This window comes from Talaromyces atroroseus (assembly GCF_001907595.1).
Source record: "Talaromyces atroroseus strain IBT 11181 chromosome Unknown scaffold_2, whole genome shotgun sequence".
Classification (NCBI taxonomy): Eukaryota; Fungi; Ascomycota; class Eurotiomycetes; order Eurotiales; family Trichocomaceae; genus Talaromyces; species Talaromyces atroroseus.
In genome coordinates, this window is record NW_017971434.1 from 1,270,591 (window position 1) to 1,296,081 (window position 25,491).

At 48.9% G+C, this 25,491-nt stretch overlaps 12 protein-coding genes across 12 annotated transcripts, besides 1 other annotated feature; 8 read left to right on the top strand and 4 right to left on the bottom strand.

Annotated features, from left to right (window-relative positions):
- Positions 1-816: 816 nt before the first annotated feature.
- On the bottom strand, positions 817-1,752 carry UA08_02578 (hypothetical protein; the record flags this gene model as incomplete). Its single annotated transcript, XM_020264635.1, has 4 exons — positions 817-1,340; positions 1,458-1,547; positions 1,608-1,680; positions 1,735-1,752. 4 exons carry the CDS (start codon positions 1,750-1,752, stop codon positions 817-819), a joined length of 705 nt encoding a protein of 234 aa, XP_020122570.1.
- Positions 1,753-2,003: 251 nt separating this feature from the next.
- On the top strand, positions 2,004-3,646 carry UA08_02579 (Serine/threonine-protein kinase ppk23; the record flags this gene model as incomplete). Its single annotated transcript, XM_020264636.1, has 3 exons — positions 2,004-2,530; positions 2,694-3,111; positions 3,182-3,646. The coding sequence occupies 3 exons, from the start codon at positions 2,004-2,006 to the stop codon at positions 3,644-3,646; spliced, it is 1,410 nt and encodes a 469-aa protein (XP_020122565.1).
- Positions 3,647-4,437: 791 nt separating this feature from the next.
- On the top strand, positions 4,438-6,335 carry UA08_02580 (hypothetical protein; the record flags this gene model as incomplete). The annotated part of the gene is made up of 4 exons (XM_020264638.1): positions 4,438-4,850; positions 5,127-5,691; positions 6,088-6,168; positions 6,324-6,335. The coding sequence occupies 4 exons, from the start codon at positions 4,438-4,440 to the stop codon at positions 6,333-6,335; spliced, it is 1,071 nt and encodes a 356-aa protein (XP_020122564.1).
- A 1,047-nt stretch (positions 6,336-7,382) lies between these two features.
- Positions 7,383-7,459: a repeat region (Identified by RepeatMasker using a combination of RepBase library and repeat library created with RepeatScout).
- A 201-nt stretch (positions 7,460-7,660) lies between these two features.
- Positions 7,661-8,798, top strand: UA08_02581 (hypothetical protein; the record flags this gene model as incomplete). Its single annotated transcript, XM_020264639.1, has 4 exons — positions 7,661-7,730; positions 7,807-7,958; positions 8,029-8,415; positions 8,487-8,798. 4 exons carry the CDS (start codon positions 7,661-7,663, stop codon positions 8,796-8,798), a joined length of 921 nt encoding a protein of 306 aa, XP_020122343.1.
- Positions 8,799-9,222: 424 nt separating this feature from the next.
- On the top strand, positions 9,223-11,013 carry UA08_02582 (hypothetical protein; the record flags this gene model as incomplete). The annotated part of the gene is made up of 4 exons (XM_020264640.1): positions 9,223-9,375; positions 9,448-9,720; positions 9,790-9,994; positions 10,052-11,013. 4 exons carry the CDS (start codon positions 9,223-9,225, stop codon positions 11,011-11,013), a joined length of 1,593 nt encoding a protein of 530 aa, XP_020122344.1.
- A 131-nt stretch (positions 11,014-11,144) lies between these two features.
- On the bottom strand, positions 11,145-11,611 carry UA08_02583 (hypothetical protein; the record flags this gene model as incomplete). Its single annotated transcript, XM_020264641.1, has 2 exons — positions 11,145-11,455; positions 11,494-11,611. The coding sequence occupies 2 exons, from the start codon at positions 11,609-11,611 to the stop codon at positions 11,145-11,147; spliced, it is 429 nt and encodes a 142-aa protein (XP_020122341.1).
- A 400-nt stretch (positions 11,612-12,011) lies between these two features.
- On the top strand, positions 12,012-12,905 carry UA08_02584 (hypothetical protein; the record flags this gene model as incomplete). Its single annotated transcript, XM_020264642.1, has 1 exon — positions 12,012-12,905. One exon carries the CDS (start codon positions 12,012-12,014, stop codon positions 12,903-12,905), a length of 894 nt encoding a protein of 297 aa, XP_020122067.1.
- Positions 12,906-13,163: 258 nt separating this feature from the next.
- On the bottom strand, positions 13,164-16,537 carry UA08_02585 (hypothetical protein; the record flags this gene model as incomplete). Its single annotated transcript, XM_020264643.1, has 6 exons — positions 13,164-14,162; positions 14,213-14,228; positions 14,357-14,422; positions 14,617-14,631; positions 14,823-15,980; positions 16,038-16,537. The coding sequence occupies 6 exons, from the start codon at positions 16,535-16,537 to the stop codon at positions 13,164-13,166; spliced, it is 2,754 nt and encodes a 917-aa protein (XP_020122072.1).
- Positions 16,538-17,536: 999 nt separating this feature from the next.
- On the top strand, positions 17,537-19,925 carry UA08_02586 (hypothetical protein; the record flags this gene model as incomplete). The annotated part of the gene is made up of 4 exons (XM_020264644.1): positions 17,537-17,540; positions 17,610-18,196; positions 18,258-19,763; positions 19,833-19,925. 4 exons carry the CDS (start codon positions 17,537-17,539, stop codon positions 19,923-19,925), a joined length of 2,190 nt encoding a protein of 729 aa, XP_020122073.1.
- Positions 19,926-20,536: 611 nt separating this feature from the next.
- Positions 20,537-22,119, top strand: UA08_02587 (L-galactonate dehydratase; the record flags this gene model as incomplete). Its single annotated transcript, XM_020264645.1, has 4 exons — positions 20,537-20,581; positions 20,663-20,767; positions 20,853-21,458; positions 21,517-22,119. The coding sequence occupies 4 exons, from the start codon at positions 20,537-20,539 to the stop codon at positions 22,117-22,119; spliced, it is 1,359 nt and encodes a 452-aa protein (XP_020122346.1).
- Positions 22,120-22,734: 615 nt separating this feature from the next.
- On the top strand, positions 22,735-23,642 carry UA08_02588 (hypothetical protein; the record flags this gene model as incomplete). Its single annotated transcript, XM_020264646.1, has 3 exons — positions 22,735-22,833; positions 22,907-23,181; positions 23,252-23,642. 3 exons carry the CDS (start codon positions 22,735-22,737, stop codon positions 23,640-23,642), a joined length of 765 nt encoding a protein of 254 aa, XP_020122347.1.
- Positions 23,643-23,851: 209 nt separating this feature from the next.
- Positions 23,852-24,661, bottom strand: UA08_02589 (Mitochondrial import inner membrane translocase subunit tim21; the record flags this gene model as incomplete). Its single annotated transcript, XM_020264647.1, has 5 exons — positions 23,852-23,943; positions 24,006-24,105; positions 24,168-24,231; positions 24,293-24,477; positions 24,548-24,661. 5 exons carry the CDS (start codon positions 24,659-24,661, stop codon positions 23,852-23,854), a joined length of 555 nt encoding a protein of 184 aa, XP_020122076.1.
- Between the last annotated feature and the right edge of the window lie 830 nt (positions 24,662-25,491).

Below are 25,491 nucleotides of genomic sequence, written 5' to 3' on the forward strand. Positions count from 1 at the left end.
ATCAATGGATATATGTATCACTATGAGTATGCAGGTATGTACATAGTATGTGAGGACCCGCTGAACTGGCGCCGCCATGTGCTACCTGCCACACTTCATTGCATAATTCCCTCTTTTTTTCTTTCCTTTTCGTTTTGTTTCTTCTTTTCCTAGAAGTAATCCGGATTGTCGGACCTGCAGTCATCATATAGCTAGTTGAGCTAGTTAGTTCAAGTGGCATGTGCTTCAAAGATTGGGTCTAGGTACGTATCATGACTCCTCAAGTTCCCGTGTCCGTATATCTCGCATAAGCAAGTCCTTCGGAAAATTGTCTCGATTGGGATTGTATTCTTTATTTAGAATATTCTGCAAGTAGCAGTTGCTACCTAGCTAGGTTGTATGTCGATCGAGCTGGACCTAGCTCGTGCCCCATCATGCACTTCGCCTTGGCGAGGGCAGGGAGTGCGGTATGCGGTAGATGATTATGTAGTGTACATACTTGGTTAGTGAACTGGTTGATTATTGTCGTTGTAATTGCTGATTCTTGGCAGATTTACCGAGGTACCATTGCAGCATGTTCGTGTCAGGTGCAAAAGAGCTGATAGTGCCATCTTGTGCTTCGAGATTAGAACAGAGTCAATTATGACCTAACAGCCTTACGGCCTGGATAGTTCATGCTTTGTACGATGAGCTCGTCTCAGGTTTAGAACTGAGGTATAAATAAGATCTCAGATTGAGTCAGGTTTCAGATCTGAAGTTCTCGGGTTAACATATAACAAGATTGGTTGACGTTAAGCGTGTCATCAGTGAATCCAAGCTTCCCAGGTCAGATCCATCCTAGAGCATGCCCTTGGTAACCTGCTCCTTACGCTCTTCCCATACATTCTTGCCCGAGCAAGAGCAAACCATCTTGTCATTATCCCAAACTCCCGCACTGCGCGCAATGACCCCAACAAGCGTGTCAGCATCCTCCGTACGATACGGGCCTTCCTTGCTCTTAGACACAACCATACTCCGTCCAATCAGTTCCCAAATGGCAACGGGTTGATCTATAAAGACATTTCCCTTGCCCGCCTCATTAACCTCAACTAACCCAAAGACTCCGCGTGGTTGCTGCTGCTGTTTCTCGCCACCGGCAAATACTTTATTCTTCAGAGCCTCCCATATCCCACCGGTTGATCCTGCGCCCTGCGAAATATCGCCTGTTTCTCTGACTGTGGCCCAATACTTTCCAGGCGAAAGGCCGTTTATTGTGAGGTCGACTAGAGTCTGACTGTTGGAGACTTGAATCATGCGTGCTAATCCGCGGATTTTCTCGGGGACGGTGGTATTATGCGTTTCTAGGATGCAGACGGCAGCACCTGATCATCCCAAAACCTGTTAGCGAGAGACTTATAATGTCTCATGGTTTTGCATAAGACGTATGACTCAACTATTCGAAAGTCCACTCCCTCGTAGAATCGCGTCGCGTCCAGTACTTTGAATGGCGGAAACAATAGAACTAGGTGCTGCTGTGCCCTCGACTACAACTAGTTGCTCCTGAAGCCTGGCCTCGACTTTGGTGATGCCTAGTTCACGTTGAAGTTAGCTTATTTGCTGCAAGAAAGAGTATATATCGAATGAATTACCCGAGAGTTTCTTAATAGACCCTGAAATATCCTGCACGCAGCCATCGCAAGTCATAGGGACTGCGAAGGTAGTCTTGTTTGTATTAGTAAGTAGGAAGAAGTAATCAGATATGCGGAGAGAGCATACTTGAAATGGCTCGATCATGATAGCAAAGATGAATTTTTTCTCTCAAGAAAGAGGTGTATTAAAATAAAAAAAAAAAACGAGGAAAAGTGACGGGTGAAATATTGTTAGAAGGAGAGAAGGCGAGGGGAGCGCATTCCATGATGCTGTGGCCGATTGGAGGGGTGCTTTGAAATCGATGCGGCCTCGGCATGCGCTCATCCCGCCCAAGGCTAAGCTCGATAAATATCTTCCGCTTCAACGACTACTACCACCGACGTCAACAATCCAGGATGTCCGCCCCTTCGAAATCCAGATGGGCCAATGAAGACCCCGAAGAAGAAGCAGCCATTGCGCAGCGCAAACGCGAAAAGGAGGAGAAGAAACGCGCCAAGGCAGAAAAACAGCGACAACTAGAGGAGAAGCAGCAGCAGCAGCAACAGTCCAAAGCAGCTGAAGACGGCACAAGGCCCACGAAAAGAAGACGGCTCTCAAATGATGATGCAACTGCTGCAGACAAGCAGGAGCTTGTTGTTGAGCGAAAGAAGCTTCTGCGCTTCCCAGCCCCGGAATGGGCGCCATGCCGACACGTCGACAACTACGAACGACTAAACCATATCGAAGAAGGATCGTATGGATTAGTCTCGCGCGCCAAAGATCTGGCTACGGGCGAAATCGTTGCACTTAAGAAATTGAAGATTGACAATGCCCCCGATGGATTCCCCGTGACGGGCTTGCGTGAGATTCAGACCTTGCAACGCGCAAGACACCAAAACATAGTGTATTTGCGCGAGATTGTTATGGGAAATAGCATGAATGAGTGAGTACATCCCATTCTCCAATACAAATCGTCACACTGAGAAGTTCGAGGTGCAACGAAGATTATTGACCATATGAACCGTGAATTAAAAAAACAACATGGGGTATTTTACGGCATACCTCATGACGTTTTTTTCTTTCTCTGGTTAATTTTCTATTATTAGTGTCTACCTAGTTATGGACTTTCTTGAACATGACCTCAAGACGCTCCTCGACGACATGCAAGAACCGTTCTTACCCTCCGAAATCAAAACTCTCCTCCAACAAATCCTCTCAGCCACAGAATTCCTGCATTCGCACTGGATTTTGCATCGGGATCTGAAAACCTCAAACCTGCTGTTGAACAATCGCGGGGAAATCAAAATTGCCGACTTTGGCATGGCGAGATATTATGGCGATCCCCTGCCGACCCAATTGACTCAACTGGTGGTTACATTGTGGTATCGATCGCCGGAATTGCTTCTTGGAGCAGAAAAGTATGGGGCGGAAATTGATATGTGGAGTATTGGGTGTATATTTGGTGAATTGCTGAAGAAGGAACCTCTTTTCCAAGGGAGAAACGAAGTTGATCAGTTATCCAAAGTGAGTTTATTTCTCTTCCCCATCTTTCTTCCCCCCCATTCTCCAGTTGCAATCTAACGAGCATGAATAGATCTTCGCCATTACCGGGCCCCCAACACAACAAGTCTGGCCAACATTCCGCTCCTTGCCAAACGCCAAATCCCTGCGTCTCCCAGCATCTTCAACGTCGTCCACAACATCATCATCAACGAAAAACCCACCTTTACTCCCACGCTCAAATTTCCCTTACCTCACAAACGCCGGCTTACATCTCCTCTCACTGCTCCTAGCTCTAAACCCAGCATCTCGACCAACAGCCGCCGAATGCCTTGAGCATCCATATTTCAGGGAAGACCCTCGCCCCAAGGCGAAAGAGATGTTCCCCACTTTCCCATCTAAAGCTGGTCAGGAAAGGAGACGGCGCAGAGCTACGCCAGAGGCGCCCAAACATGGCGAGGAAGCGCCCAAGTTGGATTTTGCGAATGTTTTTGGCGGTGGTGCTGGTGCTGGTGCTGGGGGAGAAACTGGCGCTGGTTTCACACTCAGGCTTGGCTAGATCGTATATGTTATCTTGGGGGAAAGAGATATTAAAAGGAAATCGGTGTTTGTAGACAAACTATGTAATAGAATGCATCATATCAACCCTTCTTCTTCTTCTGCATCATCTTCTTCTTCCAAAGTAGCATTTTTTCTTGTTAGTGAATGGGAAATGCTAACTTAATTAGGAAAGGAAGCCCTAACTAATGTGCAGCGTCTTAGTTATGCGTGACACGTGCCTTCGCAGCAAATTCGGCAGGACAGACAGTGGAAGATCTTTCCACCTTCACCATGAATTGCTTTCAGGAGCTTCTTCTATCTCTTCACGGGGATATCGATGGCAATCACCCATTTACACATTCATGTCAATCCAGTCAAACGTGTTGATGGAATATATAGGCCCTTGAAGCTCCAACGAGTGTACAAGCTGCTGCCCGTGTTACGTATCGGATGACCGCTTGCCATGCTTAACATTTGAGTATTCTTATGGCCGGTGTTAAAGTTAATATGGACATCAATATCCACCAAAGCAACCAATTCTGCAATATACTCCAACCGAAAAATGCCAGAACCTCTTCGATGGAACAGCCACTTGCACTGGACATGAGTTTGGTGGGGGTATGTTGGCGAAGATGCGCGATGAGTTGTAGGTGTCCTGCTGCATATTATGACAGTTCATCTAGTAAAATGCAGGGATTCGTAACTTTGAGGGTCACCAATGTAATTCTTTCCACATTCCTCTTTTTTCTCGCGGCGAACGTCCACATATTCAATAATATCAGCGCCGAAAAAACTACACAAGAGCCCATTATGGCGTATTCAGCTGCAGACATACGCCGAGTCTATCTAGCTTGCAGACCTATTTTCGCAGGGAACAACGCATTTCTGCGAAAAACGAGGAAAATCCGCAAGCTCGTGTCTATACATCAAGCATCTCTTCGTCCATTGCTCCAAGACTTCGCGTTCGAGAAGGTGGTCGATATCATCAGAACCTTGCTTGAAAAACGGATATTCCAATCGGATGTTGAGGCTAAGATTGAATTTCCAGAGCTTTCTCACTCATCTCCGGCAAGAGATGTTCAACGAGCTGCATCGGAAAACGATGCTGCACGATCAGCTGCTGAGGCACTAGAAGAGGTTGCTTCGCGAGAGGAAGGAAATGAATCGGATGACGAGCGACCAACAAGTGTGGTACATTTGGCTCACGATGCTGCTAATGGTAAGTAAGCCCCTGTCCTGCCTGGCAGATTCACTGAAACAGACAAGTTCATAATGCTCAAGGATCACCACCGATAAAGAAGTCATCGGATGATATATCTTTATACCCAATGTATTTTCCATACCATGCACAACACGCAATCTTGTCCAAGGTACAGTCTGTTCTAGAAGACTGCTGCTTTGAGTTCACGCGAAAATGGGAACCATCGATCTTGGAGGAACATGCGTGGGACTGTGCTGCTGCTGTCGAGTTGACAAAAGTGGACAAAGATCTTTGCCAGGAATTCCAAAAAGTTCCCCCATTATGCATTCAAACTTGGTGAGGCATCTCTGAACGAGATCCTCTTCGCAACGCACAAGCTGCGTCACACCGCTGTTCATCGACTTCCAACCACCTGCCGCGGAGTTGAAGCACTCATAAAGTCAGCTATAATCCTCGCCGAGACTCTCCAAGACCCGCTGCGAACCGCACAGCTGGAAGATCTCCGGCTTGATATAGATAGCAAGATCAAAGCCATGGAACTCAACAAGAACGTTCTAGAGGACACACTAAGCCAGGAGCTCCAGAAGATTCAGCGACAACGAGAAGAGCTTGATAGACAGGAAAAGGACCTAACAGCTAGAATTATCCGTGAAGACCGCGAGAATAAATTCCTGATTGGAAGTTTGCTGGAGGATTCTGTGAATCGATTCTTCCTTGATGCCAGAACTATGGTGAACGGGAGTCCGGATGATGCGGATCAGGTATCGGATGCTGAGGAGAAGCAGATATCGACGACAGATTGTGCAGAGGAAGACAGGTTGTTGGTGGTAGCGCTGGCGACGGTGTCGGAGCAACGAGAGGATGTACGTATGAGATGTATGGAATATTTGGATTTAATGGGGGCGAGAAACTTGTCACGGTAAGACAACGACCTGGAAGACTCCGTTTTGTAAGGCAACTTATAGTGGTAGAAATTGGAATAAATTAGTGATCAATCAAGGGGCACTCAAGGCTTGATTTCACCTTCTGATGCACAGTTCTGAAGGATTACCTAGACCTGATCGATCACTGATTCAGTTACCAGCCAGAATACTTCAAATCTTCATTTCTGTCCTGGTTCTACAACGACCCATTATATTGGAGACCTTTAAGAAAAGAGAAAATACCTTGATTCTTGAAAAGTAAGAATAACACAAACCCATGGAAACAAGAAAAAAAAAAAAAAAAAAGGCGGATGAACAATAATACTAAACTAGCAGAAAGATGTCGGCGATGCCAGAGAGAACGACGGCGTCGTATTTCGAGAAGCGACTGTGCTTTTCGACATAATCGACAAACTGGTAAGTCCCGCGGACAGAGATCTGTTTGTATTCGAAGATTTGAAGGACGGCGTGTTATGGCCACTGCCTGATGCGAATGGGTTCCATGCGGCCGTGGTGGCTGTTGACAATCCCGAATTGACCGTGGGAGCACGATTCACACCGATAGTATCCAGGTTTGCTTTTGAATAAAACCGACTGCCAACGATTGTATCTGATGGATTTCTGTACCTATCAAACGAGCTCGTGCTGACACAGCAGGGATGAGCATCTGTTGTCGGATCACAACCACTGCTTGGTAGCAAGACACCGGGACTGAATGGTCTGAAAGGGGAGAAAGTGTTGCTTTGACGCGACATATCGAGATACAAGCGTGGTGGATGCTGACCTGAGGCACATCTCATACGCTGTATGGTGAAGCCAAACTCGGACTCAATGTCAGCGGTGGATTCAGAAAGCGAGGGGTGGATGATGTTTTCATCATGGACTGTGTTCAGTCCAGGCGGAGGTGACCCGGGATTTGATTTGGTGGTGCACGAAGAAGCAGTGGAAGACAACAGTCTCGTCGGTTTGATTTTCTCCAGGGGCAATACTGATACTGGTTGGTCCCACGACCGACTAGCGACCCTATGGATTCGCGCGGCCCTTCTGAGCCTGTTAGACCAGAGTTTTAGTTTGTTCAGCTTCTCATCTTGGCGAGTGACTGCATAATATGGCATATCTTCTTCACTAACGGGTGTTGGTGCTTGTGATGCGTCTGGTTCCCTATTCAAGTTTACCTGTCAATATATCTTTATGGACATGCAAGAACTGGAGACGCACATGCTTACCTTCCTTGAATCAACGGATTGGACTTGTTGGCAGCGCGATGTCTTCCCATGTAGGCTGAGACATCAGGCTGGGACTTTGATCCCCTGATCCGGCTTGCGACCTTCCTGAGCAATTTGGCCATGGCTGAGAGGAAAGCTAAGAATACGCCTCGAAGATTGCTCAAGGCCAGAGTGCTGATTGATTATACCGAGCGTAAGCTGCTGGATGACTGAAGAACGAAAGACTGTTGCTGTAAGCTGGAAAAAATGGAAGAGATGGCGCCACTGCGCCGTGCGTTTTGGAAGGAGCGACTCTGTGCCTGCTCCTTCCTGCCGTAAGCAACCTTAGAATCAATCACGACTTTACGCTGTCAAAGTCTACACTCTGCCGCTTTGAGGCTGCAGCAGACGCGCATCCTCATCCGAGCATGACATGCATACAATGCCATTGTCTATGTTGTGCATGCAAACCTAAATGAATGCATGAATGCATGCATGCATGCGGAGCGAGAGACGCGGTGAGACGTTGCGGGTGTTTGCCGCCGCCGAGTCGTTCGCTATGTGCAACCAGCTCAACTACCTCCTCCTCCTCCTCCTGCAGCTCTACATTTGAACCTGCAGAATCCCATAACCCCATCATACCTGTTTTCCAATCATAACGATACCACTCTGTGACCGCGCATTGAGCCCTACGACGCCTCATCATGGCCGCCGGCAACAAGGCAGCTGGCAAAAAAGCTGGCGCTCCGTCGTTCGACTCTATTATCGAAGCTGGTAAATGCTGCGACACCTTCCCCTTTGCGAGCTCAACTGGTCTCGATTTTATTCTAACCAAAATGCATTCTCGAAGAACGCCTCAGTCGCAGAAAGAAAGAACACCAGACCTTGGCAGATCAGCTTTTAGGCAGTGGAAGCAGAAGAGCCAGCGCGCCAGGGCCTGGCATTGGGAGCAAGAAGGCGCCCGCTGAAAGAAGCCTGGCAAGCAGAATTGGCATCGTCAAGGTGAGCTGGCTGCCCTTGTATTCTCTCTTATTTCTATGTGTCATGTCTCTGACGCTACTTCATCCCTCAGCGCTCTGCATCGACATCCGCAAAACCGAAACCCAACACAATCGCTACCGCTCGTGCCACAACCTCCAAGCGACCCGCGCCTGCTAGCTCACGTCGCACGCGGGAAGACCGAATGCAAGCAGATATCGATGGCGAAAAAGACGTGAACTTGAAGAATCGCAACCCCGAGATTTCAATCAGAGGCTCTGGCACCGGCCCTTTTGTCGTGCTTGCAAGAAACTTCGCTCCGGGCACAAATGCTGCCGATATTGAAGCTGCATTAGAGCCGGTTGCTGGACATATCGTCGGCGTTAATCTAACGTCGTATAAGCCTTATGTCAATGCTCAGATCGCCTGCGCAGAAAAATGGGGTGCGGAGGCCATTGTAGCACAATTCAATGGCCAGAAGGTTCGCTTCATTCAAGCCGTCACCCAATTTCCCATAACATGACCGAAGACTGACTGCACATTCTGGAATAGGCGGATGGCAGGGTACTTTCATTAGAATACAAGGGTGCTGGAAGTGCCTACTTCAACTCCTCAGCTCCAACTCGTGCTGCTGCTCCCAGTAACTACGATGCCTTTAGACAACAGGCAGACCGCGAACGTCGAGAAAACAAGAAGGCAGAACCTCAAGTCCAGGATGGGAGACATGGGTTCAATGATGCCAGAGGACGCCGCAAACGAGGCGATGGTCGCTCCCATCAGAAAACAACTGGACTGTACAGCGACGAAATGATGGTCGATGCTCCTGCTGTGCCAATTTCACAACGGGGCCGTGGATTTCGCTAGCTAGGTTGTATAGCTTCAAGCAAAGCGTTCCCAGGGTACTTATGATGCATATCTCGTTTTACGAACACTCTTCAGTTTATGTATTATTATATCCTTGTTGTCTTGCCTTTGGTGGGTAGATATGTCTCAATAATTAGAGTCCAGCTGGCCTTGGAGCTAGCAAATGTAATAATAAGGCCGTATCTGTTCTACCTAAGCGTACAGAACACACATAGAGGTGAAGAGTAGATATGTCCAAATCACGTGTGACTGCGGAGAATGCGGAGGTTGCGGAGAACGAAAGTGAAAAGAACATCACCAAAAGTTTTTCGAGAGAAGCAAAACCCTGTCCATTCTTGCCAATTGAACTACATCATTTAGTTTATTGGATTTCATTTTTTCGATCTCTTTTTCCCTAGCTACCACAAATAGCTGATAATCAACAATGAACCATGGACTGAAACGCGGGACGCAACATCTCTCCAAGCAATGTTGTCAACCACGCTTCTTGCGAGCGCGATCACGACGCTACATCTCAGACATAGTCAAGAAAGAATGGTCGACACCGCTTGCCAAAATACTTGCTGATGCGATCCGAGTACGTTTGTTAAATTTCCCTCCTAACAAGTTATCCACAGTAGCGACTCAACTAACTCTCAATTCCCGACAGACAACGGGCCCAATCTCCATAGCGGCGTACATGCGACAAGTCCTCACCAATCCAGATGCAGGGTATTACACGACACCTAGTAGCCAAAGTAAAACCGAAGTGTTTGGCAAGAAAGGCGATTTCATTACATCGCCCGAGATCACGCAGGTTTTTGGAGAGTTGGTCGGAATATGGACGTTAACGGAATGGATGGCACAAGGGAGGCCGCAGAATGGCGTCGAACTGATAGAGGTTGGACCTGGGAAAGGAACCCTGATGGGTGATATACTAAGAGTGAGAGGCAACGAAACAGAAAATACATATATAATAAAGCAAGCTTTGTTTTGACTAATCTTGTTATAGACGATTGGCAATTTTAAGAGCTTCTCAAACACTATCGAGACTATATACCTCGTCGAAGCTAGTGCGCCCTTGCGAGAGGTCCAAAAAGGGGTATTATGTGAACCAGATGCGGTTCTCGAAGAAATTGATATTGGCTACCGGGCTATTAACAAGCATACCGGTGTGCCTATCGTGTGGGTGGAAGATATACGGTTATTGCCATACAGTGAGCAAGCCTATCCCAAAGAGATCTATTTTATTATATACTTACATGGTGATGTAGATGACAAAACACCCTTCATATTCGCGCACGAGTTCTTCGACGCTCTTCCAATCCACGCTTTTGAGTCCGTTCTACCCAGCCCCGAGTCTGAACAGAAACAACAGCAGCAACAGCAAATCATGACCCCAACAGGCCCGGTGGAACTGAATCAACCCGGAAAGACCAATAACAGCACCTCTTCTGGTCCACAATGGCGCGAGTTGATGGTCGCCTTGAACCACAAATCAGTCATCGAAGACGTGAAAGATGAGCCGGAATTCCAACTATCGCGTGCCAAAATATCAACTCCAAACTCTCTCATATTACCCGAGATTTCAAAGAGATACAAATATCTCAAGTCCCAGGCCGGTTCTATTATTGAAGTCAGTCCCGAAAGTCGCATATATGTCGCGGACTTTGCGCGCCGAATTGGCGGCTTCAACAATAGCACGTCGTCAGAACAAGCACTCAAGAAGAAACTTCCCAATCGAAAACCGGGAGAAGTACCTCCCAAACCCTCGAAAATAGAGAATCAAAAGAAAAAGGCCCGTCCCTCGGGCGCCGCATTAATCTTAGATTACGGCACATCATCCACCATCCCCGTCAACTCCCTGCGTGGCATTCGACAGCATACGAACGTCTCGCCATTCGCGTTCCCGGGACAGGCGGATGTCAGTGCAGACGTGGACTTTACCGGTTTGGCTGAAGCTGCTATTGAGGCTAGTGAGGGCGTTGAAGTGCATGGGCCGGTCGATCAGGCTGATTTCTTGCATTCGTTGGGCATCGCTGAGCGTGGGGAGCAGCTGATCAGCGCTCTTTCGGATGCTGATAAGGAGAAGCAAAGGAATATAGAAACTGGCTGGAAGCGGTTGGTAGACAAGGGTCCCAATGGGATGGGTAAGTTGTATAAAGCTCTGGCTATCGTTCCGGAGAACGGTGGCCGGAGACGGCCTGTCGGCTTTGGAGGTGGAGTGGTGGGATAATCGCTCCAAGATAGGTGTTTAGAAATTTTGTATCAACAGATTCTTTTTAAATTCCATTTCAGTCTATGCTGGGTATCATGTTACTAATCCTAAGAGAATGCGGCCAGCGCATGTCGTTGCAACAAACCAAATCAATACTCCCTCCAAATATCCTCAACATACTCCTCCGTCAATCTGATATCGTTCCCGAATTTCTCCTGCCATCTCACAAACCCTCCTTCAAGCACGTATACTTCCTGTTTCTTGCTTTCTTCCACACCCAAAGTCTGTTCGCGCTCGCGGGCATAGCGTAGCGCTGCCGATGGCCCACGTTGCTGGCTCAATGCGCAGTGGAATACGACTTTCTCTTTGTCCTTGAGTGTGCGCACGAGCTCTGGCATGCGGTAGTCCAGCGTTGAACTGGGGACCCAGGTTGAGGTGTGGATGTGGCCGCCGATATGGTCTGCAATCGTAGATGTTAGAACCTTGTTGTTTCCTCACCCTCTGAAACTGTTAAGTGGTTTGTGGTAGCCAGACCTGAGTCTCGCACGTCTATGACGGCCAATTTACTGGGTGTGCTTGTTGTCAAGAGCAATGATGAGAGGACGTCTCGACTCATGCGGGGAAGATTGGTAATTGTAAGCGAAGACATTTTACCGTACTATCTTGCTCTCCGAATTCGAGGCTATTTCAACTTGAGATAATCAAAACGTCTTGCTTTCTTTTCCAGTAAATTCCTTGAAGAAGGGTTCTCTTGTCGGATTGAAGAATGTCAACTTGAACAAAATCAATGCGGAGCAGCGGAGGCGGAGCGCGAGCGGGCTGGAGATCACGTGATCGAGGATTTCCGCGTTGTTCAATTTCCCTGGCTGATCCGAGCAAATAATACTATGGTGACTGACCTCGACAAAGGTGTCCGCATCGTCCAACCACAGAACACAATATCAACAATAATTACTACGAACCAGGATCAATTGTTGAAAGAAGCTTAATCGATATTTTGTTTTCTTCTGCCCGCCATGGCGGTGCAAACTTCTCTCGCGCGATGTTTCCGCGCAACCCCGTCGTCAACGCTGCTTCGCCCGATGTCGATGTCGATGTCAATGTCTCAATCCTCCACATCTTCCTCTCACTTAGCTGTTTGCGGACAATTATACCAGATGTGCCAACGATCCGGCTTCGCTTCAGACGATTCGCCTAACTCGACGAAAGCGAAGGAATCGACGACGCCGGACTCATCATCAACCTCACATTCAATACTGGAAAAATTGAACCTTGGATCCAGCACAACAATTCCGACCCAGCCGACTACCGGTGACAGTGGTAGTGGCGCTGCTGACTCGACCGCCGACCAAGCAGCGAAGCTCGAAGAGCGCATGCAAGACATCAGAAGCAAGATGCAAGAATTGACAACGCCAAACAAAGTTTCTCTCCCCGGTCGATCATTCTTTGGCCTGCGAGGCAGCAAACCAAGTGCAGAGGCCGAGGCGGAAAGGACGCTAGAAGGCCTAGCGAAAAGAGGATCACAATCACAAGAGCAACAGCAACAGCAGCGACCCGAACTATTGAAAAGGGCACAGAGTTCGTTTTCATCTTCTCCTTCAATCAGAGACGTGGACGAAATCAGTCCTCCGCCAAGATTAAAACCGATAGCCATGAAACTCGGCACAAAATTGGGTCGTCAGGTCCTGGTCCAGAATGAAAAAGGCGTTGATTGCGCTAGTGCACTCCGCACATTGCAGCTTAGTTGCAATTCGAATGGCATTCGGCGACAGGCTAATCTACAGAAGTTCCATGTCAGACGCGGTCAGAGACGTAAGGATCTCAGGAGTCAGCGGTGGAGGAAGCTGTTCAAGTTTTCCTTTGAGGAGACGGTGAAGAAGATTCAGCGGATGCGGGATCAGGGATGGTGAATTTCTTCTCTTTCTTTTCTACTATGTTTTTATTATATGTCTGGATCAAAGATATGTGGCTCGTTAGGTAAAATATTATCATTAGACAACCTGTACTATAAAAGACATGCATATTATTCTTCTTTCTCGGTCATATTATACTTCCAAAAAACATGCCAGAACATGCAATTTACAAGTTTCCTTTCGCATTCAAATCCAGGAAATGGATCATTTACAAACGTTAAATCTATACAACAACCAAATATCGAGATGAAGAAGCTAATCCTTCTTTCCATATGCCCCATATCCATATCCACCTCCGTTTCCAGTCGTCGTCGTCACAGTGAATCCTCCATACCCATTCGACCTCCCACTATTCCCATAAGTAACACCACTTCCCCGACGCGCACCATTCTTCATGGGACGACCGAGTATTCCATCCCCTCGCCATCCAGCCGCACCACCCCTCCGCACCACCCTCTGGTAATAAGATGCAAAAAGCGCACCAATCCCAGCAGCCATTACGAAGAAAACCAGCTTTGTGAACACGCCCAAAACAGTCACGGCCTGCCCCCCGACGTGTTGGGGCGGGATCTGGTCTAGCCATCCCAAACTATCCGCGCCAGACACCCAGCTGACTCTGAATTTCAGCGTTAGAGGCTCGCCGCGGATAACTTTCGAGCCGTGGCCGGCGGTCCAGGGATTGCGCGCGTTTTCGATCATGGCTGCGTCTTCTTCCTCTTGGGAGAGTGATGTTTTTTTGTTGATGTCAGGCTGGGAATGCAGCTCAGGAAGCGAGTATGCTGTTCCAGCTACTACATAGCCGGGAGATAGGTGCTTTTTCGAAGAAGAAGAGGTGGTTTCTTTTCTCGGAGACTCGACCGAACTCAACCGATGCATTAATACGTTCATGTCCGTCCAAATATGCAAATGGCTGAGTTGGAGTGTGCCCTGCAATGCGATTGTGAGAGGCGTGTATGGTGGTCCATTGCTATTGTCGTCGCCGGCGACATCGACTACTTGGTATTCTGGGCTGGAGTCACTGCTGCTGCTGCTGTCGCCGCCACCTGCACCGCTTAGTGGGATTGTGGGCACGCGACATGTAAGAGGCGCATCGGAATGGACGTAGTATTCTAATAAGTGGTATAACTCGTCTGGCAGAGAGTTGATGGTGCAGGAAATGGTCTCGGTGACTCCGTACCGGAGGGCTAGAGGAAGAGATGTTTCGTTACATGTTGGGAACGGGATATATTGTAGTCGACCGAGATTGTCTCTTATCTAGAAGAGAGTCAGCGTTGTCTAGAAATAAAACCAGTCGAGTTACTTACATGTTCACCTGAATCTCTGCGCAACGAAAGAGAAAAGACACCACCCAATTAGCAACAATTATGGCATCCGCACATCAAGGGTTATGTAGAACTCACATTGTCCGATTCAAACAACTGACAGGAATCGACTGTCCATAAACATACCCGCCGACATCTCGAGAATCAGCCAACACTCCTCCGCCGGAAAGCAGTAGAAGCAATAAGTGGGACCTATAATGTTGCGAAATCATTTTCATAAAAAGATGATAATCAAGACATGGCCCAATTGTGCTCTCTCCGTCGTCGCTCTTGTGAATTGGCGTTCTTGTTGTTGTTGTTGTTGTTGTTGTTGTTGTGTGTGTGTGAAGGCGGAAAGAACACGCTATGTATCTGCTTTTGCGGAGGTCCCGCGGAGGCTCTCTTACTGTGGCGTCAGCTTACTACGAAGATAAAAGTATAGAACTACTTGATCAGCTTATTTCAGATCCTTCCATTGCTTATAGAAAGCTCATTAATTTGATGTTCATTTCTAGTCATTGCTATTTGGAAAGAGGAAAGAAACACTAATTACCCTTGCTAGTTGCTAGAATCAGCAGTATACCGGACAGAAAGCTTCGCAGCGCTTAATTACGCAAGATTGGCCTTGGCCTTGAAAGCCTTGATGAGACCCGCGGTGGAAGCATCGTGTGCACCGCCCTCGCCAGCAGTCTCGAGTTCCTTCTGGATCTTCTTAGCAAGAACCTTGCCAAGCTCGACACCCCACTGGTCGAAAGAGTTGATGTTCCAAATGGCTCCCTCGGTGAATGTCAAGTGCTCGTAGAAAGCAATGAGAGCACCCAGAGAGGCTGGTGTAATCTTTTGTGCAAGGATGGAGGTTGTTGGTCGGTTTCCAAGGAAGGTCTTGTGAGGAACCAAGTCATCAGGGGCGTTCTCGGCCTTGACCTGCTCAGGAGTCTTTCCGATCATCAGGGCTTCAGCCTGGGCAAAGAAGTTGGAAGCCAGCATACGCTGGTGCAGTCCGTTTTCGACAGGGTTGTGGGATTCGACTGCCAAAAGGAAGTCGGTTGGGATGAGCTTTGTGCCCTGGTGGAGAAGCTGGAAGAAACTGTGCTGAGCGTTGGTTGCGGGTTCACCAAACAAGATTGGGCCCGTGGTGTACTTGACGTAGTCTCCGGAGCGGGTGATGGCCTTTCCGTTGCTCTCCATGGACAATTGCTGGAGGTAGGCAGGGAAGCGGTGAAGGTACTGGTCGAAAGGAGCGACCAAGTGAGTTTGGGCACCAAAGAAATCGCTGTACCAGACACTCAAGAGACCGGCAAGGACGGGAATGTTCTCCTTCAACGGCGCCTCGCGGAAGTGCTTGTCCAATGCGTGAGCACCAGCCAAGAACTGGTGGAAGTTGTCGTAGCCAATGTACAGAGCAACAGAGAGACCGATGGCGCTCCAGACGGAGTAGCGTCCACCGACCCAGGACTCGAATTCAAACATGTTCTTCTTATCAATACCGAACTTGGTGACCTCGGCTTCATTTGTCGACAAAGCGACGAAGTGCTTGGCAATCTGAGATTCATCTTTGGCCTTCTCAAGGAACCACTTCTTAGCCGAGTTGGCGTTGGTGGTGGTCTCAGCGGTTGTGAAAGTCTTGGAGGCAATCAAGAAGAGGGTAGTTTCGGGGTCAGATTCCTTCAAGGCCTCAGCAATGTGAGTGCCATCGATGTTGGAAACAAAGTGCAGTTTCAAGTTAGGGTGTCCATATGGCTTCAAAGCCTCGGTGACCATAACAGGACCGCTAGCAGAAACGTTAGTCTTGTCTACAGAGTCATGTCATTGACAGGGAGCATCTTACAGATCAGAGCCACCAATGCCGATGTTGATGATCGTCCTGATGCTCTTGCCAGTGTATCCTTTCCACTCACCACTGCGAACTTGCTCGGAGAACTCCTTCATGTGTTCCAAGACGGTGTTGACGCCTTCCACGACGCTCTTGCCATCAACCTGGAGAGGCTCGTTGCTGACATTGCGCAACGCAGCGTGGTACACAGCTCGGTCCTCTGTGAAGTTGATGTGTTCACCTTTGAACATGGCATCACGAAGCTGCTCTAGGTTAGCTTCTTGAGCGAGCTTGACGAGGAGGTCCAGGGTCTCCTCGGTAATGAAGTTCTTGGAGAAGTCGAAGAGAATATCTTTGCCGTCGACGGTGTTGGTGAAGGTGCGGCTGAATTTCTCGAAGCGGCTGGGGTCCTTCTCGAACTCCTCCTTCAGCACAATGCTCTTGCCGACGGTAGCATGGTGCTGCTGAAGCTGCTTCCACGCGTCCAGGTCGGTGGCTTGCTTGAAACCGGGCATCCTGATGTTGGGATTGTCCTGGACGGTTTCGACGTCAGTGCGGGGTCTTTCCTGAAGAAGGCTCTATCCAAAGGGGGCAACGGCAGCGAACAACCCAGACTCGACTTACTTGACAATCAATTGACTCCAGCGGAATGCAAACGATGGCTATGAGAGACAAGGTTCTGGTGTTGGGGGGTGGTTGATGGTTTGCGACAGGAAGGCGAGGCGGAACAGCAGGAACGGATAAATTACCTTATATAACGTCACGGTCCGAGGGGCAGCCGCGCGTGGGGAGAGCCCGCTGCCTCAGGCCGGCCAGGCTAACTAACTACGTATTGCATTTACCTAACCCAAGTCACCCAACCTGCCTCGAAGTTCAGAATCTTCGCGGGTTCTCCGGGCGACCCGCGGAACGAGAGTGTTAGTAAGGACATTAATAAATGTTAGAATCCGAGATCAGGTTCTGGATTATTCTTGATTTGCAAGCACGCAGCATCTAGCCTGGGAGGTCACGCTTACTGTCCATCAACAGGCCGACTCTATATCGCACCTATACCTGTCTACTGGAGTCATAGTGGTTAATAGTTACCATAGAGCCTTCGGAAGTTGAAGTTGGAAGCAGCAGATGTGAAAGAAAGCTCTGTTCTTACTGGCTGGCCTGAGGCCTCAACATGCGGCCTCGCCATTGGCCAGGCGGAGGGCGCACGGGCCACTGCGAGCTAAACCCGAAGCTGCGCTTACTAAATTCTTCTCCCCGTAGTTTACTAACTAGTGAGAGTGAACGAACTCAACTATTTTCCTTCACGCTGAGAGTCACTGAGCAATCTCACCCCCTTTTGCATACGCTTCTTGATTGGTGACAGCTGGAAGCCGACAAAATGTATAATCCTTATCAAGGCAAGTCTGATACTGATGACCCATTGGAAGGAAAGAATCTGCCACTGACCAGTGTCCCCAGGCTCTCATCTCTATGGCCGGCCTCCAGACTATGCAAGCTACCCAGGTGCGCCTCCCGGCATGGGTAAGTATTCCGCTTCCGTGTTCGACAAATGTAGGTTGAGGATAAAGGACTAATATGATCCTCTCAAAGGCGCTCCTCCAGGTATGTCCGCTCCTGGCACTGCTCCGCCGCCGGGGATGCAGCAAATGCACATGCAACAGCCTGGCCGCCCAGGCGCGTTTCCAGCCAACTTCCAGCCGCCCCCGAACATGCCGAATATAAACTTCTCAGCACCTGTAATTCGACTCGGCACATCGGGTCCCCCTAAGTCATCGACCCCGGAGGGTACGGGACGATCCAGCGAGACAAATCGGCGCGCCGGACTTGGCGCTGCGAGCGTCGAGTTGCAGCGTCAGACTATACGAGATACGATGATGCAGCTTCAACCGCCGACTAAAGAGGAAATCCTGAGAACCATATTCGTTGGCGGTATCACTGAAGGCACGGGAGGCGACGATGGGGTAGAGCGCATTCTACGTTGTGCGGGCAATCTCAAACGCTGGATTCGTGCTACCGACGCCGATGAAAAGCCCTGCAAGTTTGGCTTTGCCGAATACGAGGATCCTGAAAGTCTAAGTGTGGCACTGGAAGTTCTCAAGGATGTTGAGGTACCGGTAAAACGACAGATGCCGCGAGAAGATGACGAGGGTGATGAATTAGACACAACTAAGCTTCTAGTATGGTTTCCCCCCACCCCCCTCCTTGCTTTCATTAACCAACTGTCTAACTTTTCTATAGGTTGTTTTCGACGAAGGCACTCTGAAATATCTTGACCAGTACCAGTCAACAAAATCCGAAGAAGATGGGTCTGAACGCGAGGCTCGTGTTGAGGCTGCGCGTCAAACCCTTGCCACCGTTCTAGCAGACTTAGCCCGTCCTGCTGTACCACCGCAAAAAGAGGAAATATCTACTGTTGACCGTGATGGTGATATCACTTTGTCGGATGCAGACAGCAAACAAACACCAGCGGAAGTGGTCACTATCCCAATAGCTGCCGAAGATGAATTGTCCGATATACCAGCTGAAATGCGTGAGACAGTAGCCAAGGAAATTGCAGCGTTCCGAGAGAGGAGCAACCGCAGAGACCTTGAACGTCTTCGCCGTGAAGAAGAGATCGAGTCAATGGAACGCGCAAGAAATGCGGGAGGACGTGCTAGTAGACTGGCATCTCCACCCTTGTCAGCTCCCAGTGGGCCTGCTGGCGGAGCAAATGGTGTTCCTCTTGGACCACGCGATCGCTCGATAGCTAATGCGCCTGCGGGTCCTAAAGGTTTCGGCGTGCAGATTCCAAAGGACTACCAGAAAGGTGTCTCGTTTGTGAACGGGCATGGAGTCTCTATAGAACCAGAGGATGAGGATACAGATGCCAGTGACGACGAGCTTGAGCGCAGGCGGGTAGAAAAGAGGCAAGCTGAATTGGAGAAGCAATTCCTAGACCAGGAACGCAGATGGCTGAACCGTGAACGCAGTCGAGCTGCAGCCGTTGAGCGTGAGAAGAAGCGTGACAGGGAAGAAGACGACAAGCTCGAGGAAGCCAAAGAGGCGATGGCGAAGTTCCTTAGTCAGTGGGATGACGATGTTGAGGCTAGCCGCAAGGCGGAAGAATACTACGCCGACCGTGGAGCCTGGATTCGAAGCCGTGCAACTATTCGGGGACGAGAAGTGAAAGCCGACGACGCTGACCGAGCGGCGGAGAGCCGAGAGAAGGCTCGCTCTGCTCAACAACGCGAGCAGGCGCGTGGTATGGCGGACGACTTCCTTGCTCGGCAGGCCGAAGAACTTGAAACGCAGCCTGCGCAGGCGCCACGCGAACCTCAGCGATTCAAGCTCTCTCTGGGTGCAGCTGCACAGCAGAAAGCACAGGCATCCGTCACCCGTCGCACTGTTGCCGAAGTCGAAGGACTGTTGGAAGACGAAGAAGAGGGAGCGGCCACGACCAAGCGTACCCTTGTCCCAATCAAGTTCGATACAGCTGCCGAAGCATCTGGTCTGTCGGACGAGGAGAGGGCCCAAGCGGCGCGACAGCTTGCTGCCGAGATACCTTCGGACAAGGACGGGCTATGGAAATGGGATGTCAAGTGGGAATTTGTCGATGAGTCCGTGCTTGGAGAGCAGCTCAAACCATTTGTGGAGAAGAAGATCATGGAGTACCTTGGGGTGCAGGAGGAAATGTTGGTTGACGTGGTTGAAGATCATATTCGCCGCCACGGTAAGCCGCAGGAGTTGGTCGAGCAGCTCGCCGAGGTCAGTATAACCCGTTTCTCACCCTGCATTAGTGCAAGCTCTGGCTAATCATTTCTGTCCATTGAACAGGCTCTCGACGAGGAAGCAGAGGTGTTGGTCAAGAAGCTGTGGCGCATGATCATTTTCTTCTCGGAAAGCGAAAAGCGAGGGCTTTCTAGATGAGTTGCAACCTAGATAGCAGCAGCAATGAATATGTATATTGTCTTGTCTAACGGCCACAACTGATATAGTTAGACAGCAACAAGATATCTCCATGACGATTCCGTAGTTATTTTATCTCGGAGCAACAGCGAGAGCAACCTCGCACCAAACACCGAGCCCATATCCCGCGCTCTCTGACTGGCGGGAAAACCACGACCGACATTTCTCCGCCAATCAGCAAGCTGCGTTCCGGCCAGACCAAAAGAACAACCCCCCGCAATACTCTCACTAATTGGAGGGATATATGTATCCATTGTCGAATACCATACTAAAGAGTAAAGACTAAGGAGCCTGGGAGAAAAGGTGGGATGACCCTTTTTTTTTTTTTCTGGGGGTCATCTAGCTTGTTAGAAGATGCCTGGTTCAGCAGTAATAGGTAGTAAATAAATAGACTGGGGTGAACCCCTCAGTTGTTCTGGGTTTCTCCAATTTATTTCTCTGCTTCTTCTCCTTCTTCTTCTTCCTCTCTTGCAGTGACCTCAATTGCATATACCTACTATCCTCAGGCTCCTGGGTAATCTTCTATATTATATATTATATTGTACCTCTATTCGCATTGACCAGACACAACAATGGTCAAGATCACGGGCTTCGTCACGAGAGACGTGAGGTTTCCGGTGAGTCGAGCCCTGCTTATACTGCGCAAATTGATCATTCATGGAATACTACCAGGTACTAATAATGACCTGAGAACATAGACCTCTCTCGACAAAACCGGCTCTGATGCTATGAATGCTGCCGGAGACTATTCCTCAGCATACTGCATTATCCAAACCGATTCGCAATACGAGGGCCATGGAATGGTGAGAATACTTTGTCTTGCTTGCATATACATAAGATATATATAGAAGAAAGAAAGCAAACACTAAAACTAAAGGTTTGGGACAGACATTCACAATTGGCCGCGGCAACGAAATCGTCTGCGCAGCAATCAGCACCATTGCCCCGCTCATCGTAGGCAAGGATCTGGACGACATCACCGCCGACTGGGGCAAGACATGGCGCTACCTCGTGTCAGACAGTCAACTGCGATGGATAGGACCCGAAAAGGGGGTAATCCACCTTGCCCTGGGCGCCGTAGTGAATGGACTCTGGGACCTGTGGGCCAAGACACTCAACAAGCCCGTCTGGCGCATCATTGCCGATATGACGCCGGAGGAAGTGGTGCGATGTATTGATTTCAGATATATTACCGATGCGCTGACGCCGGAGGAAGCGGTGGCATTGCTGAAGGAGGTTGAGCCGACCAAGCAGGATCGCATCAAGGATGCGGAGCAGAATAAGGCAGTGCCCGCTTATACTACGAGTGCCGGGTGGCTGGGTTACTCGGAAGAGAAGCTGAGGGCGCTTTTGGATCAGAGTGTGAAGGATGGCTTCAAGCATTTCAAGCTTAAGGTTGGCGGGAGTCTGGAGGATGATAAGCGTCGGTTGAAGATTGCTCGCGAGGCTATTGGTTATGATAAGGGCAATGTCCTGATGGTGGATGCCAATCAGGTAAGCCGTATTGCTTCTTTCTTTATTGCTTCTTTGCCTCTAACTCGTTGCCCTGCAGATCTGGTCGGTTCCAGACGCTATTGCCTATATGAAGGAGCTGGCCGAGTTCAAGCCCTGGTTCATCGAAGAGCCTACATCGCCCGACGACGTGCTCGGCCATGCTGCCATCCGCAAGGCGCTCTCCGACACTCCCTACGGAGCCATTGGAGTTGCTACCGGTGAAATGTGCCAGAACCGAGTCATATTCAAGCAGTTCCTGCAAGCCGGCGCCCTCACCGTCCTGCAGCCCGATGCCTGCCGTGTCGGTGGCGTCAACGAATGTCTGGCTATTCTGCTGCTCGCACGCAAATTCGGCGTCCCCATTGTGCCTCACTCTGGCGGGGTTGGCTTGCCCGAATACACCCAGCACCTGAGCACAATTGATTACGTTGTGATTAGCGGTAAGAGGAGTTTGTTGGAGTATGTGGACCACTTGCACGAGCATTTCGAGCATCCGGCGAGTGTGAAGGATGGATATATCGTCACGCCCATGGAGCCTGGTTATAGTGTGCAGATGAAAGGGGATAGCATGGACGAGTTTTCGTTTCCTGGAGAGCCAGGGAAGAGCTGGTGGACAACCGATGCTGCTAGAGTCATTTTGGATGGTCCGCGAATTATTTAGATCTATTACTATTTCCGCTTATTCGGTTAGAGCATTCATCATACAAATGTACCTTTTGTGCTCAAGTTGTCAGTATACTGTGTTATATCAAAATCGATGAATGCTTGTTATAGTCCACGGCTGGAAGCTCTTACACAACGCATAAAGGATATCGTTACTGCGAATTGGACTTTGAGATGAGTATCAACAAGATACTTTGGTGATTTGCTAGTTCAAGTGCAGAGAGCGTCAAGCTGTCGACGTGTACATGCAAGACGACGCTGCCGGCCGATCTCGGCGTCGTTAACCGCTGCAACATCACTCGCCAGCTTCCACCGACAAGAGATCAACAAGCACCCCATGCAGCCAAATTCACGCGCAGCCCTCTCTATAGATCACAAATAGACAACACAGAGCGCCTACGTATATAATGAGCTATCAGGGTGAACCCCTATGAATTTTTCATTCTTCGTGGCTTTCCGCGTCGCCGGCAACAGCAACTCCGTTCTGCTTCGCTCGCCAACATCAACAATTGCTTCAAGCTTGAGACGACGACGACAACAACAAGCTCTTTTATTTCCATTTCAAACAGCGAGGAAATTCAACCATACACACGCGAGGTCCCATTCACACAGCATGGCCGCTAGCAATTCCGAATCACTGCAAGAGCTCTGCACGCGGGTGCAAGCAATTGTACCAGAACGATTCCGGAAAGATGCATGGTATTTGATCGTTGTATGTACTAGAACATAAATGCATCAAAACAATCCCCTTCTTCGTACGTCCCATATTCTGACCCAAAGCCTAGGCCTCAGCCCTAGTCGGATGCGGCCAACCCTCAGAAGTAGGGCCTCTCTACACAAGCCTCGTAGAAAGCGTGGATGACACGGAAGAAAAACGCATCAAGCAGAGACTGAGTGACGTGCTGATGAAAGAATGGACGCTTGTCGGTATCCCGCCTGTAGTATATGCTGTTACTGCATTGGGGAAAGCAGAAACTGCATTGTACGAGAAAAGGGGTATCACAGTTGAGCCGGCCCAGCAGCCATCGGAGGATGGGCTTTTGGAGTTTCCTGAGAAGAGGTAAGAAAAAAAAAAACAAATCTGACGAGAGGAGAGAAATGGACAGACTAATGTTAATAACCACCAACAGAAAAAACATCGACATCAACAACGAAATCCCCAACAGAGGAACAGAATTCTTACAACAACTCTATCGCAAAAACCTAGCGCCTATCTGCTCATCCTGGGGCTCGTTTGCGAGCGACTTTATGTGGATGGAGCGTTCCGTGATATACGGTCTTTTCCTCTCTGATCATGAGGTCTTGTCGGCTGTGGAGGCTGAATTGGTGATTCTGACGAGTATCATGTGTCAGGGACTCAGTGCGCCGACAATCTGGCATTTGAGAGGGCTGCGGAGGTTGGGCGTGAGTGAGGCAGATACGGAAAGTGTGCAGCAGGCCGTGGAGGCTGTTGCGACTTGGTCCGGGAGGTCGGTTGAGGGCTGGGCGAGGGTGAAGGATGTGCCTGATCTGATTCCGTGAGTCTTCACTCCAAGGTAATCACGTGAGGATATAACTAGACGGTTACTTTTGGCCCATTTAATTATTGAATGCATGAATATATGTCCAGTCAGTCATTTGCATTGATGGCTGAAGTAACTATATGTGGTATCTACCTAAGCACACCCGACAGCCATTAAACCGGAGTGGCACACATTTAAAGTCGGTATTGCAGCATCGTAACTTTCCCTTCATCGCCAATTGATACCAAGGATCTTCAACGGACTTGTCTTCCCACCAAGCGCTACATCACTGGTCTGCTCAAGGACTATTCGTGGGTGACCTGCACGAAAGTGTATTAGCAGACTATCATCATATAGAGAATGAATGAATCGTCCATCTCACCTCTAACATCCAGTGCGAGCAGACGATATTGGAAGCTGGATTCATCCACGGGTTTAATCATATGTACGTGCACAGTGCCCTCGTTCAAGGATCCTTCAACCTATATTCTGCGTTAATTATGGATCTGAACTAGATTAGAGGACCAAGAAAGATGAGTCTTACATGGAAATTCATGTACATATGTTCCCTACCAAGGGAGTCCTTTTGAATAGTGGTACTTATTCTGCTATTAGCGAAATTCCACAACAGCAAAGGCGCATGGAAAGGAAAAGGGAAAGAAAGCATACGCAATTGGCCTGTTTCTGGTCCATTTGTTCCCAGTTGTTTCCCCATATGCTTTGATATTTTTGCTATCTCCTAGCAGAGCTGTACATCGTGGGTCCTCCTTGATGCGACTGACTGCCTTCTCAAACTGCCATGTCTTGCTATTCGGTGAAAACACATCGGTATAAAGCAGGGTTAGGACACCGCCCTATGCCATGGAACAATTAGAATTATACTAGAGAAAGCATAATTGTGGTAGAATGTATAGAGAATCATACAGTCATAACCACACCAATAACCACAATCAAGAAATTGAACGACTGCTGAGTAGCTCGAGCTACTTTCTCCTTCCCGCTCAACTCTGACCAGGTATACCGCCCATCATCCGTCATGACGGAGATCTGTTTCCTTGTCGGGCCCCCGGAGCCATTACCGCCGAGGCTGCTCTGTGTCGCATAATTGCTCCGTGATATAAGATTTGCGGATGTCGAAGCTATGACAACCGTCGTTGGCAGGGGCGTTGATTTCGTCGTGAGTAGCCCGCGGAAGGAAGTGCTGATGCTGGGGTTATGTAGTAGTGAGCGATACATTCTCATATTTGGTCAGAACTGGCATCAGATACATTGACGCCAGGACTCCTTGACTGCGGTTGTAGCTTTGATTTGGCTTTGGGCGAGTTTTTTTTTTCTTTGGTTTGATGCGGAGAGACTGCGGAGGGAACGTTTTTGCGGCGGCGAGCAGCGTCATGTCACGTGATGGAATAGAACAACGCAAGAAACAACCAATGGCTTGGAGGTGTAATCTGAAAAAGTAAGATTACTCAGAATTGACTATTGAGAGCTACATATTCATTCTGCAGAAATGGGCATTTTCCTTTTTTTATTGCGTTCATCTCGTCTCGAATTTATATACATGCAATCACGTGCCTCCTGGGTGCATGTCTTGTAGTACGGCGTACTTCCGTGTATAAGCAAGATTGGCGTTACTACACAGCATTTCAAAAAAGTCTTCCATCAAGCTGTCTGTATGCCATGCCATCAAGGTTCAAACAGTCAAATCCAAAGATGTACTGTAGTTAATGGCTAGAAATGTAGTAGGACTGGTCGGAGATTACTGAAGAGTAGATATGCAAATCTTAACACTAACCCATATACGGAAAGTGCAAATTTGATGGCTGCCCAATCGGGCTAATCCAGATGGGGCCCGCAATGTGCAGCCTTAG